Here is a 22,354-nt window from a genome sequence, read left to right on the forward strand (position 1 = left end):
TATGTGAGTGCTGAGAGTGATTGCTGTTTCCCCCTTTGCTACTTAATTTCATTTTTGTATTAAACAAAAATGCTTTGCTATTGGATTTATGTAAAGAAACAGACAAAAAGACAGAGACAGAGTATATAGGGTAGGTAGGTGAATGACTCTTTGTACCCTGGGCTTTCTTTCTGGGTGTTGAAAGGTTAATTCTGGTGATGAGGTTCAGCACAGGGCAGGGAGTTGTGGGAACCCCTTTCTAGTGGCTCAGGTCCTTTGTAAATGAATTTAAGAACCCGAAAAGTTAAACTGGCAAAAGAGGTTTATTATTGGCATTGGGAAGTCAGCCTTTGCTAGAAAGACTGAATTCCTTGGAGGCAAGGTCCTGACAGAGGGATATAGGAGGAGTCCTGGGGGAGAGAGAGAGAGAGAGAGAGGAGAGAGAGAGAGAGAGAGAGAGAGAGAGAGAGAGAGAGAGAGAGAGAGAGAGAGAGAGAGAGAGAGAGAAAGAGAGAGAGAGAGAGAGAGAGAGAGAGAGAGAGAGAGAGAGAAAGAGAGAGAGAGAGAGAGAGAGAGAGAGAGAGAGAGAGAGAGAGAGAGAGAGAGAGAGAGAGAGAGAGAGAGAGAGTTTCTAGCAGAGAAATCCTGATAGAAAGATGAATAAGGTTTCGTTAGGGAAACAAGAGAGAGAAAGAGGGAGTAACAATGAAAGAGAATATCATTTCAGCGGGCAGAGGGTGGCAGCTATGCCAAAGGGAGAGAATGGTTCCTTGGCATGGCATGTTAGCTCCTCTGCAAGGAGATGGGTTGAAGGAAACTTGTTTTATGAGCAACTCTTGGTGGGGGCTGGGAGCTGATTCTAGCTCAAATCAGAATAAAAAATCTTGGAATCGAATGAGTGTCTCTGGGCTAATATCCAACTCTATTGAGTTAGAAATCTCCAGCTCGGGCTAAGTAGGAGTGGTCCTGGACTCACTCAGATAACAGAATGAAACCACTTTATCTTGATCCCCTGGGGCAGGTCTCTCAGGGGATAGCTTAGTGTTCCCCTCAAAGTCAGAGAGAGAGAAAGAGAAAGTTTGGGGGCTCTCCTCATCATTCCCCCTCATTGGGATCCTGGAGATCAGATTAATTTTAATAACAACAGGTTTCCATAGATCATTGTTTGCCTAGCCTAAACCACTGAATGGGTGTTGCCTCAGACAAACAGACGTGTTCAAGACCTCAGCTTAAAAATGTCAAGGTCTCCCATGCATCCAGGACCACCTCCAGCCTTCCTGATCTCTCTTGACACTAGACCCAGAGGTCTCTGGAGGGGAAAGGGAAGCTGAAATCCAATTCACTTGCATGTCATGGTCCTTTTCCAGAAGGGAGGGCAAAGCAGCAGTAACAACAATAAGTTTTCCAAAACATTCCTTCCTCCCTAAAGCCTTCTGGGAGCAGTCTTGTCCTGACCATTTAGAGGTTAAGTGACTTGTTTTTGAGATGTCACTTTCTCAAGTCCCTCCAGAACCATCAACCCCCTTCCTTCAGGAGCCGAGATGTCTTGGAATAGAGCAGCAAAGCACAGCTAGGGGATGCCGTAATGCATGGAAGCTGAGCCTGGTGTCGGGAAGTTCAAATCCAGCCTCAGACACTACCTCGCTGTGTGACGCTGGGCAAGTCATTTCATTCTGTTTCCCTCAGTTTCCTCGTCTGTAAAATGAGCTGGAGAAGGAAATGGAAAACCCCTCCAGTGTCACTTCCAAGAAAGCCCCAGGAAATAGCAAACCAGTATTTCTGGCAAGAAAACTCTAAATGTGTCGTAGTCAGTCAGGACTGAAACAGACTGGACAGAGAAGCAAAGGAGTGAATGAGAAGAGAAGCATAGTAGAATCATCTCCCCTGGTTTCATATCCTGGCTCTGGAGGCAGCAAAAAGAGCCTGGGATTTGGGGTCAAAGGACTCTGTGCGACTTGGGGCAAGTCCCCTTAGGGACTCAGTCTCCTCATCTGTAAAATGGGTAAAACAGGCAAGGGGGTTGGATCTCTTCTAGTTAACATCCCATGAACGTATGGGCTTCCTCCTTGGGTCTTCTCCACTTCCCTTCATAAAGAAATTGGATCAGATGGTCGGGTCCGTCTTGGAACCCTGTGATTTCAATTTCATTGAACTGTTGCTTTCCCATCTGTACTCTTGCTGTTCACTTGACTCGGGGCTGCTCTTCATAGGGGTGAGTGTGTGTGGGGCGTATGTGGTGGTCACTTCCAGTAAGGAAACACCCTCCCCCCTTGCGGACCAGTCCTCGTTCTGCAAAGCCTGGAGAACTCTGAGTTCTAGCCCAGTCCCCAAAAAGTGCTTAACTCAGAGTCGCCCAGGAGAGGGAAGGGACGGGCTGGAGAAGAGGGAGGAGAATGGGGGGGGGGGGCTCCGTTGCCCTGTAACCAGAGACAGCTCAGCTAAGAATGCTTCCCACAGCTTCCAGGCTGCCCCCCCCCCCCCCCCCCGCATCCTCGCGGGCTCCCGAGCAGCTTTAGTCTATTGTTTTTCCTAAACCAGTTTGGGAAGGTCAGCCGGGAGCCCCAGCCGGGCAGCCTTTTCTGTGACCTCCCCCGGCGCCTTCCTCCCGGCCCCAGCCCACGGCCCGGCGCTGCTAACCTTCTCCCCCTGCTGGGGGCGAGCGCTCTCCGGCTTTCGCAAAGCCTCGGCGCTCGGGGCAGGAAGAGCATCCGAAGCGCTCTCTTTTTGGTAATTACATTTTAAAGTATCCAGTTATTTATTTATTCTTAATCCTCCCAAGTCATTCCAACAGAAAAAAAAAAAAAAAAAAAAAAACAACCGTTACGGAAACTGTGGTCTGATAAATGTGGAAATGTAAATGTTTAGATACATTATTACTATATTGGATTCCTTGCCATCTAGGGGAAGGGGAGAAGGGGAGGGCGGGAGAGGTCTGGACTCGGCGTTTTGCAGGGTGAATGCTGAAAACTCTTCTCGCAGGGATTTTGGAAAGAAAAGGCTATTGTTAAAACTAATGAAATATCTAAAATTCATCATCGTTTCTTACAATTTTAATACAGAATTATGTTATAGATAACATAACGCATACTTAAAAAATAATAAATGCCTATATAATAAATATTAAAAACAAAAAAAGGAAACTAAAAAAAGCTTTTAGAGTCGTGCAAGAGGAATGCTCACGTTAAAGGCAGGATCTTCGAACTTTGAGCGATCTTTTTGTTCAGTGTGTTTTCTCCTCGGTCCGAGCGGGTTTTCTTGACCGAGATACCGGACATTTCTTCCGTTTTCCCCAGCTCACTTGACAGGTGGAGAAGCTGAGGCAAACAGGGTGAGGGACTTTCGGGGGTCACTCGGCTGGCATCTGAGGGGACTGGCCGGCGCTCTAGCCAGAGTCACCTTTTAGCTGTTGAAGAATAGGTCGCTGCGTGCCTGGCGCGGTGCCAGGCGCTTTCTCATTATCTCGGGATCTTCCCAACCACCGCGGGAAGTGGCTCCTGTTATTAGCCTCGTTTTTCAGGTGAGGAAGCTGGGGCGAGCCGAGGGGAAGTGACTTGTCCAGGGTCGCACGGCTAGGAAGTCGCCCTGCGCCGGGCAGCAGACAGCTTGTGACCTCATTCCTGTGACAGTTTCCTAAGCCTGGTCGGTTTCAGGAGCCTGAGCGTGTGAGAAGCTGTCAAAGGAAGTGGCTGGGGCGGGGGGCGGGGCGGGGTGAGCAAAGAGCGGGGGGTGGGCGCATGGCGGGGTGGGAGCGAGGGAGGGCGTGCTGAAGACCGAGGGGCTAGGCAGGAGGAGGTGGGTTGTGGGAGGAGCCGGGTCCCACGATGCCCCGCCCACTCCTCCCCCACCCCGCGGCGGGGGTGCTGAGCGTGGGCGGAGCCCTTGGGGCTTATGCAAATGAGCCAGGCGATCTGAGGCCAATCCCCGGGCGCGCCGGGGGTCCGGGCCGCGGGAGGCGGCGGCCCGGGCTCGGCTCGCCAGTGCGCGCGCTGCTAGTCGGCCGCTCGGGCTGATCGGGGCGCGCTGCGCGGCGGAGGCGCCGGCGGAGGCGAGGCCGAGGCGCGGGAGCGCCGTGCCGCGCGGGCCCCTCCCGTTCTCCAGCCGCCGCCCGGGCGGGCCTTCGCAGCGTGCTCCATGCATCCGGAGCCCGCCCCGCCCCCGCCCAGCAGCAGCTCCCCTGAGCTTCCCCTCGCCAGCGGCGGCCGCGGCAGCTCCCCCCCGACCAGCGGCAGCCGCCGGAGCCGCCGCCGCAGCGGGGACGCCGCCGAGCCGCCCGGGGCCGCGCCGCCGCCGCCGCCGCCGCCGCTGCCCGGGGCCGCCGTCTCGTACCCGGACTGGGTGGGCCAGAGCTACCAGGAGGTGATGAGCCTCAACGAGCACTCCATGCAGGCGCTGTCCTGGCGCAAACTCTACCTGAGCCGGGCCAAGCTCAAAGCCTCCAGCCGGACTTCGGCGCTGCTCTCGGGCTTCGCCATGGTGAGCCTGCCCCAGCCCGCTCCGCCCCGCGCCCGCTTCCGCGCCCGCCGCGAGGGGGACCGAGGCCGCCGTGCGGGGCCGGGCTGGAGGGAGGCTGCGGGGGCCTGCCGGGAGGCGGCGGCGTCCGTCGTGTCATCGCCCCGGGGGGTAGATCTGGGGGCAGCTGTACGGGCTAGGGTTAGGATGGGGGAGGGGGTGCCGATCCTAGCAGAGTACACTAGGGTTGGGGGCAAAGGGGGAAGAGTGCAGTCATCCGCGGCTGATGTAGGGGCGAGGTTGGCGTTTGTGCCGGGGTGGCGCGATCTGGGCAGCGCGCGGAGACGAGGGGGCTCGGGGCCTTTGACAGGCGAGCAAGGGCAGCAGGTGGTTTGAGTGTGGCCGCCGGCACTAAGCGGCCACCAGCGGCCTCGTGGATGTGTCCTGGGAGGGCTCATGGAACAGACAGCTGGGCAGCGTTCCTGTCCGGCCTTTCTTTCCCCTTAGCCCCCTTGCTCCCCTCCCCCACCTGTGTGTACGCCGGCAGCTGTGAGCTGGCGAGATCCAGCGGCTTTTGAGGAGCAGCGGAGAGACCCCTTCCCCCTCCCCGCCTCCCGTTAGAGCCGTGTCCCCTGCTCTCACTGCCGGGAGGGCTACAGGTGGGGATTCTGGCCCCTGCCCCCCTCGTGTTCTCTGATTGACAGCTCTTTCCTCACCCCCCCATCTCTTCACCTCCCCCCTTGCAGAAGGCCCCCCCCCAGCCGGAGAGTGGGACGTGGGCCCAGCTTTGAATCTTGAACAAGTGAAATAGTCAGAGGAAGAGCCGCTGCCCGCCACAGAGCGCCCTCTGCCGGGGGGGGGTAGAGGAGGCTGGAGGTGAGATGGGGTAAAGCCGGGGAAGCCTCCCCAGCGCAAGGAGCTCGTGTGTTTCTCTCCCGCTGAGCTCTTGGGCAGGTCACTTAATTCCCCCCTTCACAATTGCCTTGAACAGTTAGACCCTTAATAATTTGGCCCCTTGTTGGCCAATTCATCTCCAGGAAACTTCTGGTATGGAAACTCCCTTCTACTGACGCAAATCCTTAACTTCACGATCTTAGAGAATGGCCTTGACCTCTGAGAGGTTAAGGGAGGAGCCTGTGGTCTTGGAGCTGATGTGTTTTAGAGGAGGACTTGAATCCAGGTCTTCCTGACTGATCCTCCTCTGCTTCTTTAACTATCATTTGTGGAATTGAATTGAATAGGAATAGAATGGATGGACTTGCAGGCAAGACTTAGCAAATTAGCAAACCGGTTGCTCCCTTATCCACAGCAGATAACCCAGAGGCTTTCTAGGGACCAGTGATATTGCCAGCCATCCTTCCCCTCCCCCTCCCACCCCCCCACGCTCCGGTGAAGAGCAGAGATGTGAGGGCTTAGGCCTATATCTGAGTTCTGGGAACTTTGTGGGACCAAAAGAGGCGGAGGAATTTTCAAGTTCAAATCCGGCCTCTGAAATAGATTATCTGTGTGACTTTTGCACATCATTTAATCTCCATGCTCCTCACTTTCAGCTGAACTCAATGGCCTCCCCATCCCAATGATGTGCGTTCGCGTTCTGACAGGGCTGCTTTCTAACAGCATGGCCTTCATCCTTCCTTCTCCTGGTAACCTGACACAGTTTGACCTGATGGTGTTTCAGGCCCCATCCAGCTCTTAATCTGGAGGAGAGGCTTCCAGAACCCGCTGTTCTCGGAGTTGGGTTAGCTCAGTCCTGGAAAGGAGGCTTCCTCCTCAGCCTTCCCTCCTCGAAGTGGATTTCACTGGATGGACCTAGTCTTGGTCTGCAATAAGTGAGAGAGAGAGGAGGTTTCAGTGTGGCAAAAAGGTTAAGCTCATTCATCAGTTGGATTAAAAAAAAAAAAAAACCAACAATTTCCAGGCAGTGACATCTTATAAGTATCCAAACTGGAGGAATGAGAAATTAGGGAATGAGCCCAAGGCAAGAGGGGATCTAAACAGGAGTCATTGTGGGGGCAATTGGAGCCTGTCTCCTTCCTGCTCTTTCTCTGGGGCTCCTGGTTCCCGATTCAGGACGGAGGTGGGGGGACTCCCCACATCCTGTCCTTGCCCTGTTATTGAAATTGTCTTCCTTCGTACTTAGGGCCCCATTTGCTTTGCTGCCAGGTTGTTAGGATGTGATTAAAAGGAAGAAAAGCTTATTCACTCTGTTTGGTATGAGCAGGGATGTGGGTTTTGTTATTTTTTAGCTTCCCATGTTAGCTTTATTAACAGAAAATAATTGTAAAAGCCTTTCCTAGCCTTGATTTCATATTTTCTTCTCTTCAGCCCTGAGGGATAGGCAGTACAGAATGATTCCCATTTGACAGGTTAGGAGACTGAAGCCCAAGGAGATATGGTGGACTGCCAAGGATCACACTGGTGTAGAATCTGGATCCTCTGGCCTCTTTCATCTTCAACTTTACAGGCACTGAAAAATTTTAAAAATAAGTTTCTATTGGTACCTTAAAAAAATCATTTATTTAATACATCCTCATCTGTCTTAGTAGTTTAAAAAAAATGTTTCCCTTGGATAAGAATAATACCCACTTAACCTTGATGGGCCTCAATTTCCTCATCTGTAAAATGAGATTGTGATCTCTTTGGTTGTTTCCAGCTCAAGAGCCCTCTTCCCATGCAGCTCCTTGAAACCCAGGACTGCTTCCATTTGTTTTTGTATTTCCAGGGCTCTCACCTAGTACCTGATACTTGGGAGTGCTCAATAAGGTTTTGTTGATTGATACGCATTTGACCTCAGGAGCGAACATGTAATTTATTTTATCTTTAAAAGATACCTATAATATACATTTTTTACTTGTAAGTAAATCATTTTGCTAATTCTAAGGTCAGTCCCATGGTTGTGATTGTTAGCACTGAAAAGCATAAAGTGCCAGGGGACTGCTGCATTGTTCTATGTAGATATGTGCTTATGAAAGTAAGTATTTTGAAAGCTCATTAAAAATAGTGTTTTTGCTTTGGATCCTCTTCCTTAGGAATGTGCCTATAGTAAGGGCCTAATAAATGCCTCCTTGCTTGGTTGTGATAAAGGGGTTGAAAGCCAGAGTTTAGGCAATGAACATTGATCCATTCCCCTTTTCTGCCCACAATGCCAAGAACAGATCATGCTACTGGCTGGCTTTTCTTTCTCCTTATTTTTTGGGATACTGCTTGAGATCAGGGGGGCAAGCAGTAAGTCCCCTTCTTACCCTGCCTTACTCAATGGTCAAATGAATGTCACCTCTCCTTTCCTATGGCTAAAAACAGCAGACTGGGAGCAGGGGGCCCCGGAGAATGACAGGCAGCTGTTCTGGCCTCTGCAGGACCCACCGTAACAGACAAACAGATGGTCTATCACCAGGGGAAGTTCTCCCTTTTGGACTCTGTGCCCTGATTAGGGTGGGAAGGGCTCCTGACTTCAGTAACACTGGGTGTGTTGTAGAAAGCATTTTGATTTAGGGGCATGGTTTGAGTTAGCTGGGGCCAGACCAGCTAACGGGAATGGAAGTGTTTTAGCTTGGAGAAGAAGGAATTCGGGGATCAGAGTGGGAAACACAAGATAGCCATGTTCAGCTTTTTAGCACTTGGCTACCTTAGTGTTTCAAGCACAGGATTTTGAGGTAGGAAGAACTGTTTGAACCCCCGTCTCCTTGTGTGACCCTGGACAGATCGGATCTCTCTGCTTCAGGTATTTCACCTAGAAAATGAGGGTGATAAGAATATTCCTGCTATTGTTGTTACAAGGATCAAGTGAGGAGATCTTTGGAAAGCGCTTTGTACACCTTAAAAGGCTGTACAAATGTGAGTTATTATTTGAAGGACTGTTATTGAAAGAGAGGGATTAGCTTTGTTCTGCAGACTCGGGCAGCAAAGGGAGGTTTTGAAGAGACTTGATGTCAGAGAAACACTTCCTAGCAATTACAGTAATCCCTAGATGCCATGGGCTGCCTGGGCAAGTAGAGAGTTCCCTCTAGCAGGAGGTCTTCAAGCAGAGGCCAGGACCACTTGCCCCATTTGGAAAGGGGATGCCTGTTGGAGGCTCTAATTCTGATATTCTGTGATTCTGTCTCCTTTATCTCAGAGATTCTGAAACTTTCCAATGGAATGAAACCCCTGGATTGCAAGGAGAGAAGTGCATTTAGAGTCAGAATGTGTGTGTGTGTGTGTGTGTGTGTGTGTGTGTGTGTGTGTGTGTGTGTGTGTTTTGAGGTAAATCTTTGTTGACTCAATTTGTCTAGGGAGAACAATAATGAAAGGGTGTGTCTGAAGGGAGATGTTATGATGGGAGGAGGTACAATGATGCTTACCTTGACGAGGTTCAACCCATCTTCCTTGTGGTCAAAATCCCTCCGAAAAATAGGGCTGTGGTGGGGGACAAGGATGGGGTGCTTTGGCTCAGCTTGAGATAACCATAGTAACTAGTGCTAGCTAGTGAGTTTCCAGGGCCAATCTTCTCTTGCCCATGAGTCAGCAGAGCTGACTTCCCTGAAGGGAGTTCTTCCTAACTCCCCACCCTTTTTAGGCCATGAGGCTGGCCTTTGATCTTGGGGGGGGAGAGGAGAGGAAAATAATTCCCATGAACAACCCCAGCCTACCCCTAAAACCCATGTGCTCCTTAGGCACAGGATATGGAAAGAGCCTTTAGAAAGCATTTAATCAAATGAGATAATAACTGTAAAGTACTTAGCACAGTGCCTGGCACAAAGTAGGCATTATGTAAATCCAGCCTCTTATTACCACTTAGTTTACCTTGACACATAATAAGTGCTTAATAAATACATGTTGAATTAATGTCACAAGAGTGATTTGTCCTGGGTCCTGTCATGTGACTTCTCTCATTTCTGTCTCTTGAAGACCTTCAAGGCCTTGCTCAGGTGCCACCTCCTCCCTGAAGCCTTGTCCAATTCCACCACCTAAAAATGTACTCACTTTAGAGCTGATCACCTAATCTAACTTCCTTGCTCCAGAGAGAAATTACTTGTCTAAGGTCACACAGATAGTAATTAGCAGAGCAGAGCAGACCCTTTGTCTAGACCTCTGTGATCCTTGGTTTCTTCTCCATAAAATGGGCCCAGTACTTATAAATTGCAGGGTTCTCTGTTTGCCAGGATTGTACGAGGGCTACTTCTCTCCCCTGACCTAGGGAATGCTTGATGGGCTTGAAGATTGGGGGTGTTTTTGGTCAGGGAGGCAGAAAGAGTCAGCCTCCATGAGGAAAAGGTTATGGCATGGTGTTTCCCTGGCCTCCCACATGCCCTTTGGCTGCCCCCTCTTAGGTTTCTGCTTTCTGTCCAGGATGGGCTGGTCGGTTGACAGTATTCCTGTTCTGTTCGAGGCCCAAAGGAACAAACCACTCAGGTCCTGCTTTGGGGACTCAAGGGTCAGGATGTCCTGGCAAGGACTCTGGCATCCTGCCCCCAGTAGAGGCCCTCACAATCAGCACGCATGAAAACAGGCATCCCGCTGCTGGCCTGGAAGGCAGCCAGGGACCGAACGTCCACTCAGGCTCTGAGCTTCAGCCCCCCCTGCCCGGTATGTGGCACAGCATGGGTAGCCGGTAGAAATGGGGAGCCCTTGCCTCCCTCCACCATCTAGATTGGCAGCTACATAGAGAGAAGGAAGGAGCCTACCCAGCATTGTAGCCAGGTTGGGTCAGAGACCAGACACATATCCTCACGCAGAAGGGGGCTCTCGGATAGTCAAAGCCATGGAGTGCTTTTTTAAGCACTTAATATGCACCAGGCACCATGCTAAAGGCTGCTACAAGAACGTTAGGATGATTTAGTGATTAAGGCGTTCTATTTAGAATCGAGAATTCTGGGTTCGAATCCTGCCCTTGGCCACTGATTAACTGCCTGCTTCTGAATATGTCCCTTAATCATGCTCAACCTCAGTTTCTCATCTGTAAAATAGGCACTGAATGGCATCTCGGAGCCCCTCTGGATCTATGAGCCTATGAAAGTCCTCCCCCACTCCACCCTACTGTGCTTGTGGTCTTAAACAAGCCAGAACTGCTCTGTCTCGCCCTTAAAATTAGGGTGATAGGGCTGCGATTATCTCCCTCCCAGGCTTGTTGTGAGGATCGAATGAAATCATGTCTATAAAGTGCTTTACAAACTTGGCAGAGGTTCAGAACCTGCCCTTGAGGATCACAGCCTCTCTGGGCCTTGGTTTCTCATCTATAAAATGATCCGGGTCAGCGATTGTTGGCCGGTCTGGCCTCCTCTGCCTCCTGAGGCATCCTTGCCTCTGACAGTCCCAGAAATGCTGCTCAGGTGGCTCTGGGAGTGTAGAAAGAGCACTCACTTTGGGGCCCTGCATTCAAATCCCAGCCCTGGGCCACTCATCCTGCAGAGACCTCAGTTTCTGTCCCTGAAAAATGAGAGGCTTGAATCGGATCCCATCGGAGTCCCTCCCAGCTCAGTCCTCAAGCTTGTGTTACAGTAATGGAAATAGTTCAGAATTGGCTGAGCCTGGGGAGTTACCTCAGGCTGGGGGCTGAGTCTTTATGTCCTTGCAGTTTTCTCCCTTTGGAAGAAAACCCCTTATCGAGATTCCATAGATTACAGAGCAGCCTCCATTTACCCATGTCCTGGACTCCCAGCGATCAGCGGGTATGGGCCAAGGCAGCGAAAGGTAGCCTAAGCCGAACAAAATTGGAAGCGCAGTGTGCACATTCCAAACCCCAAACATAAATTACTTTGGGATTATTCTCCCCTCCCCCCATGGCCTCTTCTCATTCCCAGGGCCAGGTGGGAAGTTGCCTAGAATAGATTTGAGAAAAGATTTAAAAGGGAAGAACTCTGCAGCAAACATAAGGTGGGGGAGAGTGGAAAGAATGCTGAAGGTGGGAGGCTCGGGACCCTAGGTCAAATCTTGACCTTGCCACTTATAGCCTGTGTGACCTCCAAAAGGTCACTCAACTCAGGGCCTCAGTTTCTCCATTTGTTTGATGAAAGAGATTTGGCTTAAGATCAGAGATCTGATGTCTGAAGATTTTTTAACTCCTAATCTATGATCCTTTGATGGAAGGCAGAGAGGAGACTAATTAGATCACTCATCATGCTTTTACATGGATGATCCCAGGACTGAGGAATCTCAGAGCTCAGCTAGCCGACTGCATACCCGAGCAGAAAGTTCAGCAAATGGTCAGTCGTCCCAGCTGGGCTTGAAGCCTGTAGCAAAAGGGACCCTGCCTGTTCCACTTGGGGCCAGTCAGCAGTCAGCACCATGTTGCTTACAGGTAGCAGCGATCTGTCTCTTGCCGTCTTCCTCCCGTGGCTCCCCGTTCCGTTCTCTGGGGCCGAACAGATGGGCCTCCTTCACGTGACGGCCTCTGAAATGCTTGAAGAGAACTCTCAAATTCCTCCTCAGGCTTCTCTGGGCTGGACGTTCCCAATTCCTTCAGATGATCTCACAAAACATGGTCTTGAAACGCCCCTGCCCTCTGGTCACCCTCCCTTGGATGGTCCAGTTCATGTGTCCTTCCTCACCCAGGGTCCCCAGAACTGAATGTGGCTCCTAGTGAAGCCTGAGTTGAATCACCCTTCTTGGCTTCCATGTTTCTCCGGTGACTCATAATGAGGTCATACTGTTGAATTCTTATTGACAGCTCACATTTCTATGGTGCGTTAGGGTTTAAAAAGCACTTTCATCCTGCCCCCTTGAAATAGGCAGTGTTAATGCTGTTCCCAACTGTCAGGTGAGGAAACTGAGGCAACTGATCGCAGATCTAGTAGTGTTTGAGGCAGGCTAAGCTTGGGAGCTTTAAGTTAAAAAAGAGATTTTAGAGGCCTTCTAGGCTAATCCTTTGCATACCTAGCACAATGCCTGGCACATAGTAGTTGCTCAATCAGTGCTTGTCAATTGATTAAATTTCCTTCACAAGGTGATATCCTAACAAACGTCATACTATCCAAGGCCTAAGAACCACAGTTCTCCTAGATCAAGTTCCTTAGTTCAGAGGAGGTAGGTTCTCTTTTATTGGATGTTCTTCAATTCAAGGATGAACGAGGACTGGTCAGGTGTGGCCAAATTGGCCTAGGTAACTTTAGGTTCTTTGATTCTTGGAAGAAAGCCCTGCTCTGTTAATGCCTTGAGACCTCTGAGGCCTGTGCTCTGTCAGGAAGCAGGTTTTGATGTGACCACTGGGAAGGTAGTCATTATTCCCCGACCAAGTATTTATAAAGTGCCTATCATGTGCCAGACACTCTCCTAGACCATGAGGAAAAGCCTTCAGGAAGGTTTTACCTTTATTTGAAGAGAGCTCTCAAAGTAAAGCATTTAATGCCACCTCAATAAACTTTATAGCAATGGAAAGTTTGCAGAGCTCTTTACATGACCTCATTGACCTTCACAACAACCCCTGCTGTAGGTTATTATCCCCCATTATCCCCATATGGGGGAACAACTGGCCCAGAAAGCCCAGCGCCTTGCTAGTGAGCGTTGGCAGGTTTCCTGACTCCCAAAGCCAATGGGTCTCTGCACAAGGGTAGGCTGCCCCTGAATAGTTTGATAAACCGAGTCATTTCAGGAGGATGAGCAGCGTTCTAACTAGGAAAAGTGAAACTGAGCCTTGGTCCAAACCTTTCTCTAAAAAAGTTAAATCGCATTTTGCCCGCTGTTCCCGTTTTGGTCTGGATGTTCGAATCCAGCCACAAGTCATTGGTCATTGTCTGTAGCAGAGTAGCAGAAGGAGTGGGTTCTAGTTCTGCTTTGCCACTTGCTGGTTGTATGATTCTGTCCAGTCCCTCTTGTTTCCCATAAAATAGGAAGAATATTAGCCTTCCCTATCAAGGTGTAGTGGTGGGAAAAACACATTTGACTTATTGGATATATGGTATTTTCATTCCTTCTAGATCCTTGGGATCCCAGATTTAGAGTTGGGAAGGACTTCAGAGGTTCTCTAGTCATTGAATAATAATATTGAATTGATATTGAATAATAATTTAGAAATGGAAGAGGGTGTCTAGTCCAACCCCCCCTCATTTTACAGGTGAGGGGTTGACTTATCCGAGGGGCGATTCTAAGTTCAGCACTATCCATTACACCACACTGCCTCCCAAAAGAGACATTAGGGAGGTGACACTGTGACATGCAAGTGAATTGGGTTTCAGTGAGGGGGGCTCTGCTTATCCAAGGTGACTAGGTAGCCGAGTCAAGATTTAAAGCCTGGCCTTTTGACTTTGAATGGGATGCTCTTTCCTAACCACATTTCCCCCATTTCTTAGGAAGGCGAGGACTTGATGTCCTCCAGGGCCCCTTCCAGCTCTGGGCTTTCCTGAGCAGTCTCTCACTTCTCGGTGTCTCAGTTTACTCTTCTGAAAATGAGGAGAGGTGGGAGTAGATTTCCTCTAAGGACTTTTCTGGATCTAAATCTCTGATTTTATGGAGGTCACCAGTATCTGAGGTGTCTGCGGACAGGAAAGCCCGGGCAGGGGAAGCAGGTGACGAGGTGGTGGGTGAAGGGAGGGTCGTCCGGGGACAGCCTTGCCCCGAGCTGCTTGGAGCTTGTCTGGTGGGCAGCCCTGGCAGGCTGTGCCCAGTCGGCCAAGAGGGAAGAGCCCCTTGCTCGGGAGGGGGCGGGGACCCAGCCTGAGTGAAGCTAGCATGCTCTCGGTAGGCCCTTGGCTCACTGGGCGGTGTGGGGCTGTTTATTTTGAGTTCGCAGGCCCTGTGCTCTGGTTATATTTATTTTGTGAAGCAACTCAAGGTAACCCGATCTCATGGGGACAGGCTGGGGGGTGGGGAGGCCAGAGTGCTAGCTGCAGTGGCTTGAAGGTCCTTGATCCTCAAATTTTGCCCTGGGAACCGTGGAGATCTGTGGGAACTTGCCAGGACCCAGGAGAACCAGACTGGAGAGGCTTGCTGTGGGGGGGGCTGCCTCCAGCCGTTCCCTCTTGCCTCCAAGGCCCACTCCCTTCTTGGCCCTCTGAAGGAGAGGGTCCCCAAAGCTCAGGTTGACGCAGTGGCCCTGGCCAGAGGCAGAGAGCCCCCCTTCACGGGTGCTCGCCAGCTTTCTGGTGGCCAGATGCTTTGTGCCAAGCCTTGTCCCCTTCCTCGGCAGCGAGGGCACAGGAGGAGCCGACCTGGCCGAAGCCTCTTTCTCTGGGCCTGTTCTGAGGGTCCCGCTGCAAGAGCGTGGACTGGGACCCCTGGGAGCAAGCCCTCCTGGACTTCCGGGGAAGCATGACTGGATATCTGATGATGGCCCAGCCTTGATATCTCCTGTTCTAAGGCCTCCCAAGGGCTCACCCTATGCTAACATTGCTTATAGAGAAGTTTTTTCTTATTTCTTATTCTTAATTCCCCTGGATAGAGTCTGGTCCTGTGGGCCAGGGTTGCTTCATCCCCTGAGTCTCAGTTTGTCCATCAATAGTATGGCCACAGCACCCCTAGTACCTTGTGAGGCCCCTGACCTTCCTGCCCTGAGGATCCTTGGCAGCTTAGCCCAAGGACTCGCTGGCTGTGTTGTCCAGATGGCCGAGGTGGGCGGGCTGACCTCAAGCGGGGCTGATATGTCCCCTTCCCACCATTGTTTTTAGAACCTTGCGGGCCTTCACCCCCTCCCCCAGCATCTCACTGAACTAGGAAATAAGATCTTTCTGTGTCTGGGGCCCCAGTGGACCCCTGGGGAAAGCTCCAAGGGCTGCCCGGGACCTGTGCTCTGGGGCATCGTTAACTGCCTCGTCAGTCTGTGGCCCGGGCAGCCAGCCCAGCCTCCCCTGCCCTACGGGACAGGAAGAAGCAGCAAAGGGGGAAGTAGGAGGGAGCTCTGGGCCCCTCTGTGTGTGACCCACTTCTCCCTCTTTCTCTTCACATGTACAAGGGGAAGGTGTGGGGGAAGGGGCTCTGGCCGGCCCTGTTTGGGCTCCCACCCACGGAGCCTCCTGGGGCTGGGCAGCCCTGCTCTCCCCCAGTCCTGGCCCCTGGAGCAGGCCGGGAAGCCTCTGGCTCCTTGCTGACGATTTTAGGAATAAACAGGACATTCATCTTAGGCCGAGCGCTCTACAAGCACTGGACACGGGCTGGAGCTCCTTAAACTCCAGATTTGGGGCTCCTGGATGCCGCATCCTTTTTTTCCCTCACCCCCAGGGGACCCCTGAGTAGCCTCCGCTCCCACTTATTTCCCCCATACAACATCAGTTCTTTGAGGAGAGCGCGGGGCTCATCTCTTCGGCAGCCCCCAGCCCCGTGCCGGAATAGAGTTACATCATAGAGATTTGTGGTTGGTCTTTAAAACGAGGCATCTAATCGAATGGTTTTTGAGGGGCCTTTGGATCCCGTGAAGTTCCAGGGGAACTGACAGATGGTGGGTGGCTCGAGCAACATCCAGCCCCAGGACAGTAAGTGCGGGGGTCCCGGGGGCCCTCCGAGCTCCAGGAGGAAGAGGCAGCCAGGGCCCTGGACTCTGGGCAAGCTCCCCGAGAGTTTAGGAAGGACATTGATGAGCCACAGGGGGACACTGGGCATGGAGGAGGGTGGCAGCCAGACCTGTGGGATGGGGGATCCTTGGCCCCAGACCATGGTGAGAAGGTGCGGTGTAGGCCCTCGAAGGCCCTTCCAGCTGTCCTGGGTGCCTGGTTGGTGGGGGCCTTCGGTGGCGCAGCCCTCCTCAAGGCCCCCGCCCGCATCCCACTCTTGGTTCTCTGTCAGGCCCCCCCCTTAGTGCCAGCTCAGCTGAGAGGCCCGCCTGGGGCTGGCCCAGATCCCCAGATAACACCCCCATCTGCTGAGCTGGCTCCTTGGGATAGGGGTGTTTTTCAAGGCCCCAGAGACAGGGTAAAGCAGGGGAAGAGCAGGTGAGGTAGGCCAGAGTCGAGGAAGGCTCCTGGGGCGGCACCGGGGGGGCCTCCTGTGCCAGCCTCCTCCAGCAGCTGGGAGCCAGAGGGTTCTCGGGCCTGGGGAAGGGGAAACCGCCTGGGCCATGTTTGCTGGCAGGTCAGTTACTTCCTTGGGGCTTCAGGCAGAGGTAGGGCAGACATTCTCAGAAGCCTCTCTCCTGTTCCTGGTTATAAGAACTAGGTGACCAAAGCCAGCTGGGAGACTGCTGCCAGTGCTCATGGAGTCCGCCCTGGGCACCATGTTAGGGGCGCTTCTCCAGAACCGGCAAGCCGCCCCCTCCCCCAGAGTGGAGGAAGGGATGAGCTTATCCTTTGAGTCTCCAGGGCCCAGAATGTTACAGATGATGAAGTGAATCCATCAACAAGAGTTAAATAAGGGCCCAGCAGGGCGGAGGGGCCACTAAAACAGCCCCTACTCAGGAGGCAAAATTGAGAGCAGGGCAGCAGACCTGGCTGCTGATTGTGACATTATTTTTAATTAACAACTATCGGGGCAGCTAGGTGGCGCAGTAGATGGAGCATCAGCCCTGAAGTCAGGAGGACCCGAGTTCAAGTCTGGCCTCAGACACTTAACACTTCCTGGCTGTGGGACCCTGGGCAAGTCACTTAACCCCAGTTGCTTTTGGGGGGGGGGGGATAAATTCACCACTATCTATATTCTTGTACCTTCCCCTCCTGTGGAAAAGGAAGAGAAGCAAATTCTTATAACATAATTGTACAATCAAGCAGAACAAATTTCCCCATCGCTGTGCCCCAGACTGTCGTGAGCCCGAGTCTGGCCCTTCTGTCGGGGACAGAGAATTGTGGTCCTTAGAACACGACCGTGGTCCTTTAATTCCCACGCCATCGTCAGTGCTCGGGCATCCCTTCAGTCTGCTACAAAAAGGAACCGCTGTTAGTGCTTTTGTGCATGTAAGGCTAGCAATTGTTAGTCAGGGGAAGTTTCCGGGATACCCAGCATGCCCAGGGTGGCCCCCGAAACAATGTCGCTTTTGTCGATAGATGCTGAGGGAGAAAATGCATTAATAGGGTGGTGGTGGGCACTTCTGAGGCTTGTGAACCCTTCCCTACAGTAAACTACGGCTCTGTGGCAGAGGAGAAAACTGAGGCTCCGGGGGCAAGTTACTCACCGTGGAGCTGGAAGGAACCTCAAATCTGTGTCGTTCTGTCCCCTTAGCTTCACGGGGTCTCCAGCAGGCCTGGTCTGTCTGGCCGCCGGCCCCAACGGCTCTGGAGGGGGAGATGGGGAGGGGGCCTCGCCCAGGCCGCCCTCCCCGAGGTCATGGTCCCCTTCTGGAACCAAGGGCAAACCCTCACAGCTACTAGCCAACAAATAGTCATTTCTCCCAACCTCACTGCTTCCTCTGTAAAATGGGAGCACTCAGGATCCTTGCTAGGGTCAAAGGAAGGAAGCTGGGAAGGCTGTTTGTGTGAGCTGTTGCTCTGTCTCCCTGGTGCAGTCATGGTATCCCCCTAGTGCTCCCCAGCACATTCTCTCCCTGACCCCCCTGACGCGTTGTGTTCCTCACAGGTGGCCATGGTGGAGGTGCAGCTGGACGCCAACCACGACTACCCCCCAGGACTGCTCATCGCCTTCAGCGCCTGCACCACGGTGCTGGTGGCCGTGCACCTGTTTGCGCTGATGATCAGCACCTGCATCCTGCCCAACATCGAGGCGGTCAGCAACGTGCACAACCTCAACTCGGTCAAGGAGTCTCCCCACGAGCGCATGCACCGGCACATTGAGCTGGCCTGGGCCTTCTCCACGGTCATCGGCACGCTGCTCTTCCTGGCCGAGGTGGTCCTGCTCTGCTGGGTCAAGTTCCTGCCCCTCAAGAAGCAGCCGGAGCAGCCCGCGCCCAGCAGGGCCCCCCCCGCGGCCGTGCCCGCCTCCTCCAACGGCAGCTTCACGCCCGGCGAGGAGGCCGCCATCGCCTCCACCACCATCATGGTGCCCTTCGGCCTGGTCTTCATCGTCTTCGCGGTGCACTTCTACCGCTCGCTGGTGAGCCACAAGACCGACAGGCAGTTCCAGGAGCTGAACGAGCTGGCCGAGTTCGCGCGGCTGCAGGACCAGCTGGACCACAGAGGAGACCACCCTCTGACCCCCGGCAGCCATTTCGCCTAGCACCCTTGTAGAGACTGGGGGTGGGGAGGGAGGACGCTGCGTGCCTGCGAAGAGAGCAGTCCTCCCTTGTAGTCTGATATGACTCCTCTCTGATTGCGGGCCCGGTGGGAGGACTTTCTGGGAGGACCATTGGAACATGGGGCCTGGGACTCTCCTCTGAGCCTTTCTCAGCCCTGCTTCCCTCCCTTCTGCAGAGGATGTCCTTAGGGCCGGAGCAGGGTCAGCTCTGCCACCACCACGGCGCCCCACCGGACGCTCTCCCAGACCCTCCGGCCGTGCAGTGGGAGTGCGTGTGTCTGTGTGCGCGTGTGTCCTCACACAAAATACACACCTGCGGGACTCGGCTCTGTGTGTCCGTGTTTGTGGGCGGGGCCTGCGTTCCCAGGGTCTCACTTCTGTTCTCTCTGTGCTCCCACGCATCCCCCACCCCCTAGGACGGGTGTCCCTCTGCCCCCCACTTTTTCTAGGTACAGGGCAGTCTCTCATGGGCGGGATGGTGGGACCAGATCTCCTGGCCGAGGGGGAAACTAGAGGAAGGGTCTGAAAGCCTGGTACTGAGGCTGCAGAGCAAGTGGGGGAGCCCTGGCCCCTAGGCCCGGCTCTGCTGACTCAGGAGTGCTCCTGGGCTGCCTTCTCGGCCTCCGTGTCCCCCTGTCACACAAAGGGCTGGCCCTTCCTGGGCTAATCTCCTCCTCCCTCCCTGGCCGAGCTATGGCCAGCCTCCCCGAGCCTGCCAGAGTATGGGCGGTTTTATTCCTTTTTCTATGAAATACACTTATTTTACAGAGAGTTTATTTTGAAATAAACCCCAGTCTACAAAGTCAAAGTAGTGTGTGTATCATGGTGGAACTGAGGGAACTCCTAGAGGAAGGCCGCCCCTGCCCCGGGTGGGCGTCTGCCCCATTGGCGCGGACCGGACGGGGAGGAGGAAGCTTTCGCTACGTTATTTCAGACAGGAAGGCAGGTATGGGCATTTATTCAGGGCCCACAGCGTTCTGGGCATCCTGCTTGGGCACCGAGATGCTCATAAAGCACTTTGCCCGATTGGTCCGAGACTGGGTATGACTCTGGAGGACTGAGGGGTCACCATCTTGGAACCCTGTGGATTGCCTGCAGCTCAGACACCACAGCAGACCCAAAAAAGGCTCGTGGGCTCTTGGTAAGGGGCACAGGCTCCAGAATGTGGGAAGGGGAGGCGCCCCCCGTTTTCTGCCCTGGTTAGCTCCCAGGAAAGGCTCTGGGGAGACCTTTATGAAAGATGATGGGCTGCTTATTGACAGAGCAGGCCCATAGGAGGCTGTGCTGGATTTTGAGGGGCCTGGAGACTGGGAGGTCCAAGAATCATCAGAAAGAACTGGGCACGGGTAGCCTGAAGGGGTGAAACCTCGGGAAGGGTCAGAGCGGCTTCAGTGCCAGTCTGAAGCCCAGTGTATGTCTTGGGGACTCTTGGTTCCTATCGGCCTTAGCAGATGGGTCACTCCTTGGCCAGGAAACACAGAGGGATGCAGCGCCTGGCAGGGGCCCAGGGGGCAAGGACGCAGGCAGGCGGCCGGCCAAGCGCTGCCTTGATGGTCCCTGATGCCAGGGATCCCTGAGGGAGGGGGCGGCAGATAGCTCTGCTGGCAGCCGGGACAGATCAGAGGCGGCTTTGTGACAGGGGCACTCATGCCAGCCTGGCGCCAGGCCAGGGAGGATTTGGGAGCAGACCACAATCCCACCATTGTGACCATCGAGCATTTCCTTCAAAATTCTGAACCGGGGCCCGGCCCGAACAAGGCCGGCATTCTCCGACAACTGAATCTCAGAGCCCAGGATGTATTGGGAAATGGTGATGACCAAATTTTTACTTGAGTAATAAAAAAAAAATCCCAAAAACACTCTTCATGTAACACTGGGTTAAAAGGGGTATGGGGAGTGTACATCTCGAAGATCAGTGACTGGAGCCCCCAGATGGGAGGCCACGAGCCTCGAGTTCTAGTCCTGCCCTCGGCTGCTAACTTGCTCTGTGACTTTGGCCAGTTAAGCTGCCCTCTCTGAGCAGAGTCCTCATCTGTAAGAGAAGAGCTAAGACTGATGGCCTCCAAGGTGGGACGTTCTGAGCTCTGACGTTCTTTGTTCTCAAGCCTTATCTGAAAGTTACTGTTCTAAGCCCGCTCCCAGCCCTGACCTGTGTGCTAGGCCCCCTTCCCAGTCTCTAGCTGTATCCTAAGCTTCTTTCTCAGTCCCGACCTGCATCCTGGGTCCTATCTATGTCCTGATCTATGTCCAAGGCCCCCTTCTCAGCCTTCATCTGTGTCCTGGGCACCCTTCCCAGCCCTGAATTGTATCCTAGGGTGCTTCCTAACCCTGATCTGTGTCCTAGATCTCCCCCCCCCCCCCGCTCCTCAGTCCCTATCTCTGTTCTAGGCCCCCTCCCCAGTCCCTATCTGTGCCCTAGGCCCCCTCCCAACCCTGAATTGTATCTTAGGGTGCTTCCTAACCCTGATCTGTGTCCTAGATCTCCCCCCCCCCCCCGCTCCTCAGTCCCTATCTCTGTTCTAGGCCCCCTCCCCAGTCCCTATCTGTGCCCTAGGCCCCCTCCCAACCCTGAATTGTATCTTAGGGTGCTTCCTAACCCTGATCTGTGTCCTAGATCTCCCCCCCCCCCGCTCCTCAGTCCCTATCTCTGTTCTAGGCCCCCTCCCCAGTCCCTATCTGTGCCCTAGGCCCCCTCCCAACCCTGAATTGTATCTTAGGGTGCTTCCTAACCCTGATCTGTGTCCTAGATCTCCCCCCCCCCCCCGCTCCTCAGTCCCTATCTCTGTTCTAGGCCCCCTCCCCAGTCCCTATCTGTGCCCTAGGCCCCCTCCCAACCCTGAATTGTATCTTAGGGTGCTTCCTAACCCTGATCTGTGTCCTAGATCCCCCCCCCACCGCTCCTCAGTCCCTATCTGTGTTCTAGGCCCCCTCCCCAGTCCCTATCTGTGCCCTAGGCCCCCTCCCAACCCTGAATTGTATCCTAGGCCCCTTCCTAACCCTGATCTGTGTTCCTAGACCCCCTCCCTCCCCAGTCCCTATCTCTGTCCTAGGCCCCCTCCCAGCCCAGATCTGTGTCCTAGGCCCCAGCCCCGCCCCCAAGGTCCTATGATCTAAAGTCTCTTCAGTCATGGCCCTGGAAGGAGGAAGGTATCAGTGGGAACAAGTTAGAGCTGGGTTCCCCAGTGGTTAAAGCATGAGACAGGTTAGTCTCCAGTAAGGTGACTGACCCCAAATCACCCCTCGAGCTGTTAAGCAGAGCTGGGCTGAGCCCAGGTTATCACTTCCTCTGCTCTTTCCTCTAAGGCTGGAGGGCTGTTGGGGTAAAAGGCTCTACCTTAAGTGAAGTGATGGACAAGGTGCTGTGCCGCCAGCAAGGAAAGGCCCCCCCCACCCTCTCTGGTCCAGCTGCCCATCCCTTTGGCAGAATGGAAGGCTGGAGGGAGAGTGATTTGCCCCCACGGTCCCGGCCAGCCTCCTCCTCGGCAGAGAACTTAGGTCCTCGGCTGCCTTCGGACTACCCAGCCCCCTCCCGGATCTGTCCCCTCCCTTCCTACTCCCCAAAGCCCTTCAGAGGGAATGAGGTGAGGGCAGACAAAGGCCCCTGGTTACATCTTCCCTTTATCAGCTTGACCCACCCTGAATGGCCTCTCCTCCCAAGGGCCCTGATGACTTGGCCTTGGGGAAGGGGGACTCCTGACCAGCCCCCCAAGTTGCTTCCACTGATTCAGCCTCGGTTGTTGTTTCTGCGAATGGTTTCAGTATCTCTCCTGGATGAACTTGGCTACGGCTTCCTCCAGCACCTTATCGGGATTCTGCAGTTCAATCTAGAGGGAAGTGGTGATGATGAGCCTGGGGTCTCAGTGAGAGCTCAGCACAGGTGAGGAGGTGCTTTCCCGGAGCCAAG

General features: G+C 53.6%; 2 protein-coding genes across 3 annotated transcripts in view; one reads left to right on the forward strand and one right to left on the reverse strand.

The window, feature by feature from the left end:
* Positions 1-3,979: 3,979 nt before the first annotated feature.
* LOC141560192 (calcium release-activated calcium channel protein 1) lies at positions 3,980-19,258 on the forward strand. The gene is made up of 2 exons (XM_074298031.1): positions 3,980-4,452; positions 17,836-19,258. Exons 1-2 carry the CDS (start codon positions 4,111-4,113, stop codon positions 18,430-18,432), a joined length of 939 nt encoding a protein of 312 aa, XP_074154132.1. The 5' UTR covers positions 3,980-4,110; the 3' UTR covers positions 18,433-19,258.
* A 990-nt stretch (positions 19,259-20,248) lies between these two features.
* Positions 20,249-22,354, reverse strand: part of MORN3 (MORN repeat containing 3) — an 11,422-nt gene continuing 9,316 nt past the window's right edge. The window contains exons 5-6 of one of the 2 annotated variants that reach the window (XR_012487647.1): positions 22,086-22,274; positions 20,249-20,482 (exon numbers count right to left, since the gene is read on the reverse strand). Coding sequence is in view for 1 of the 2 variants with exons in the window: in XM_074298012.1 (XP_074154113.1) it covers positions 22,206-22,274 (69 nt within the window). In the remaining variant the exon portion in view is untranslated. Of the gene's footprint in view, positions 20,483-22,050; positions 22,275-22,354 lie in introns of those variants that run through there. The other variant, XM_074298012.1, reaches the window with a different exon arrangement.

This window comes from Sminthopsis crassicaudata, chromosome 1, assembly GCF_048593235.1.
Source record: "Sminthopsis crassicaudata isolate SCR6 chromosome 1, ASM4859323v1, whole genome shotgun sequence".
In the NCBI taxonomy this organism is placed as follows: domain Eukaryota; kingdom Metazoa; phylum Chordata; class Mammalia; order Dasyuromorphia; family Dasyuridae; genus Sminthopsis; species Sminthopsis crassicaudata.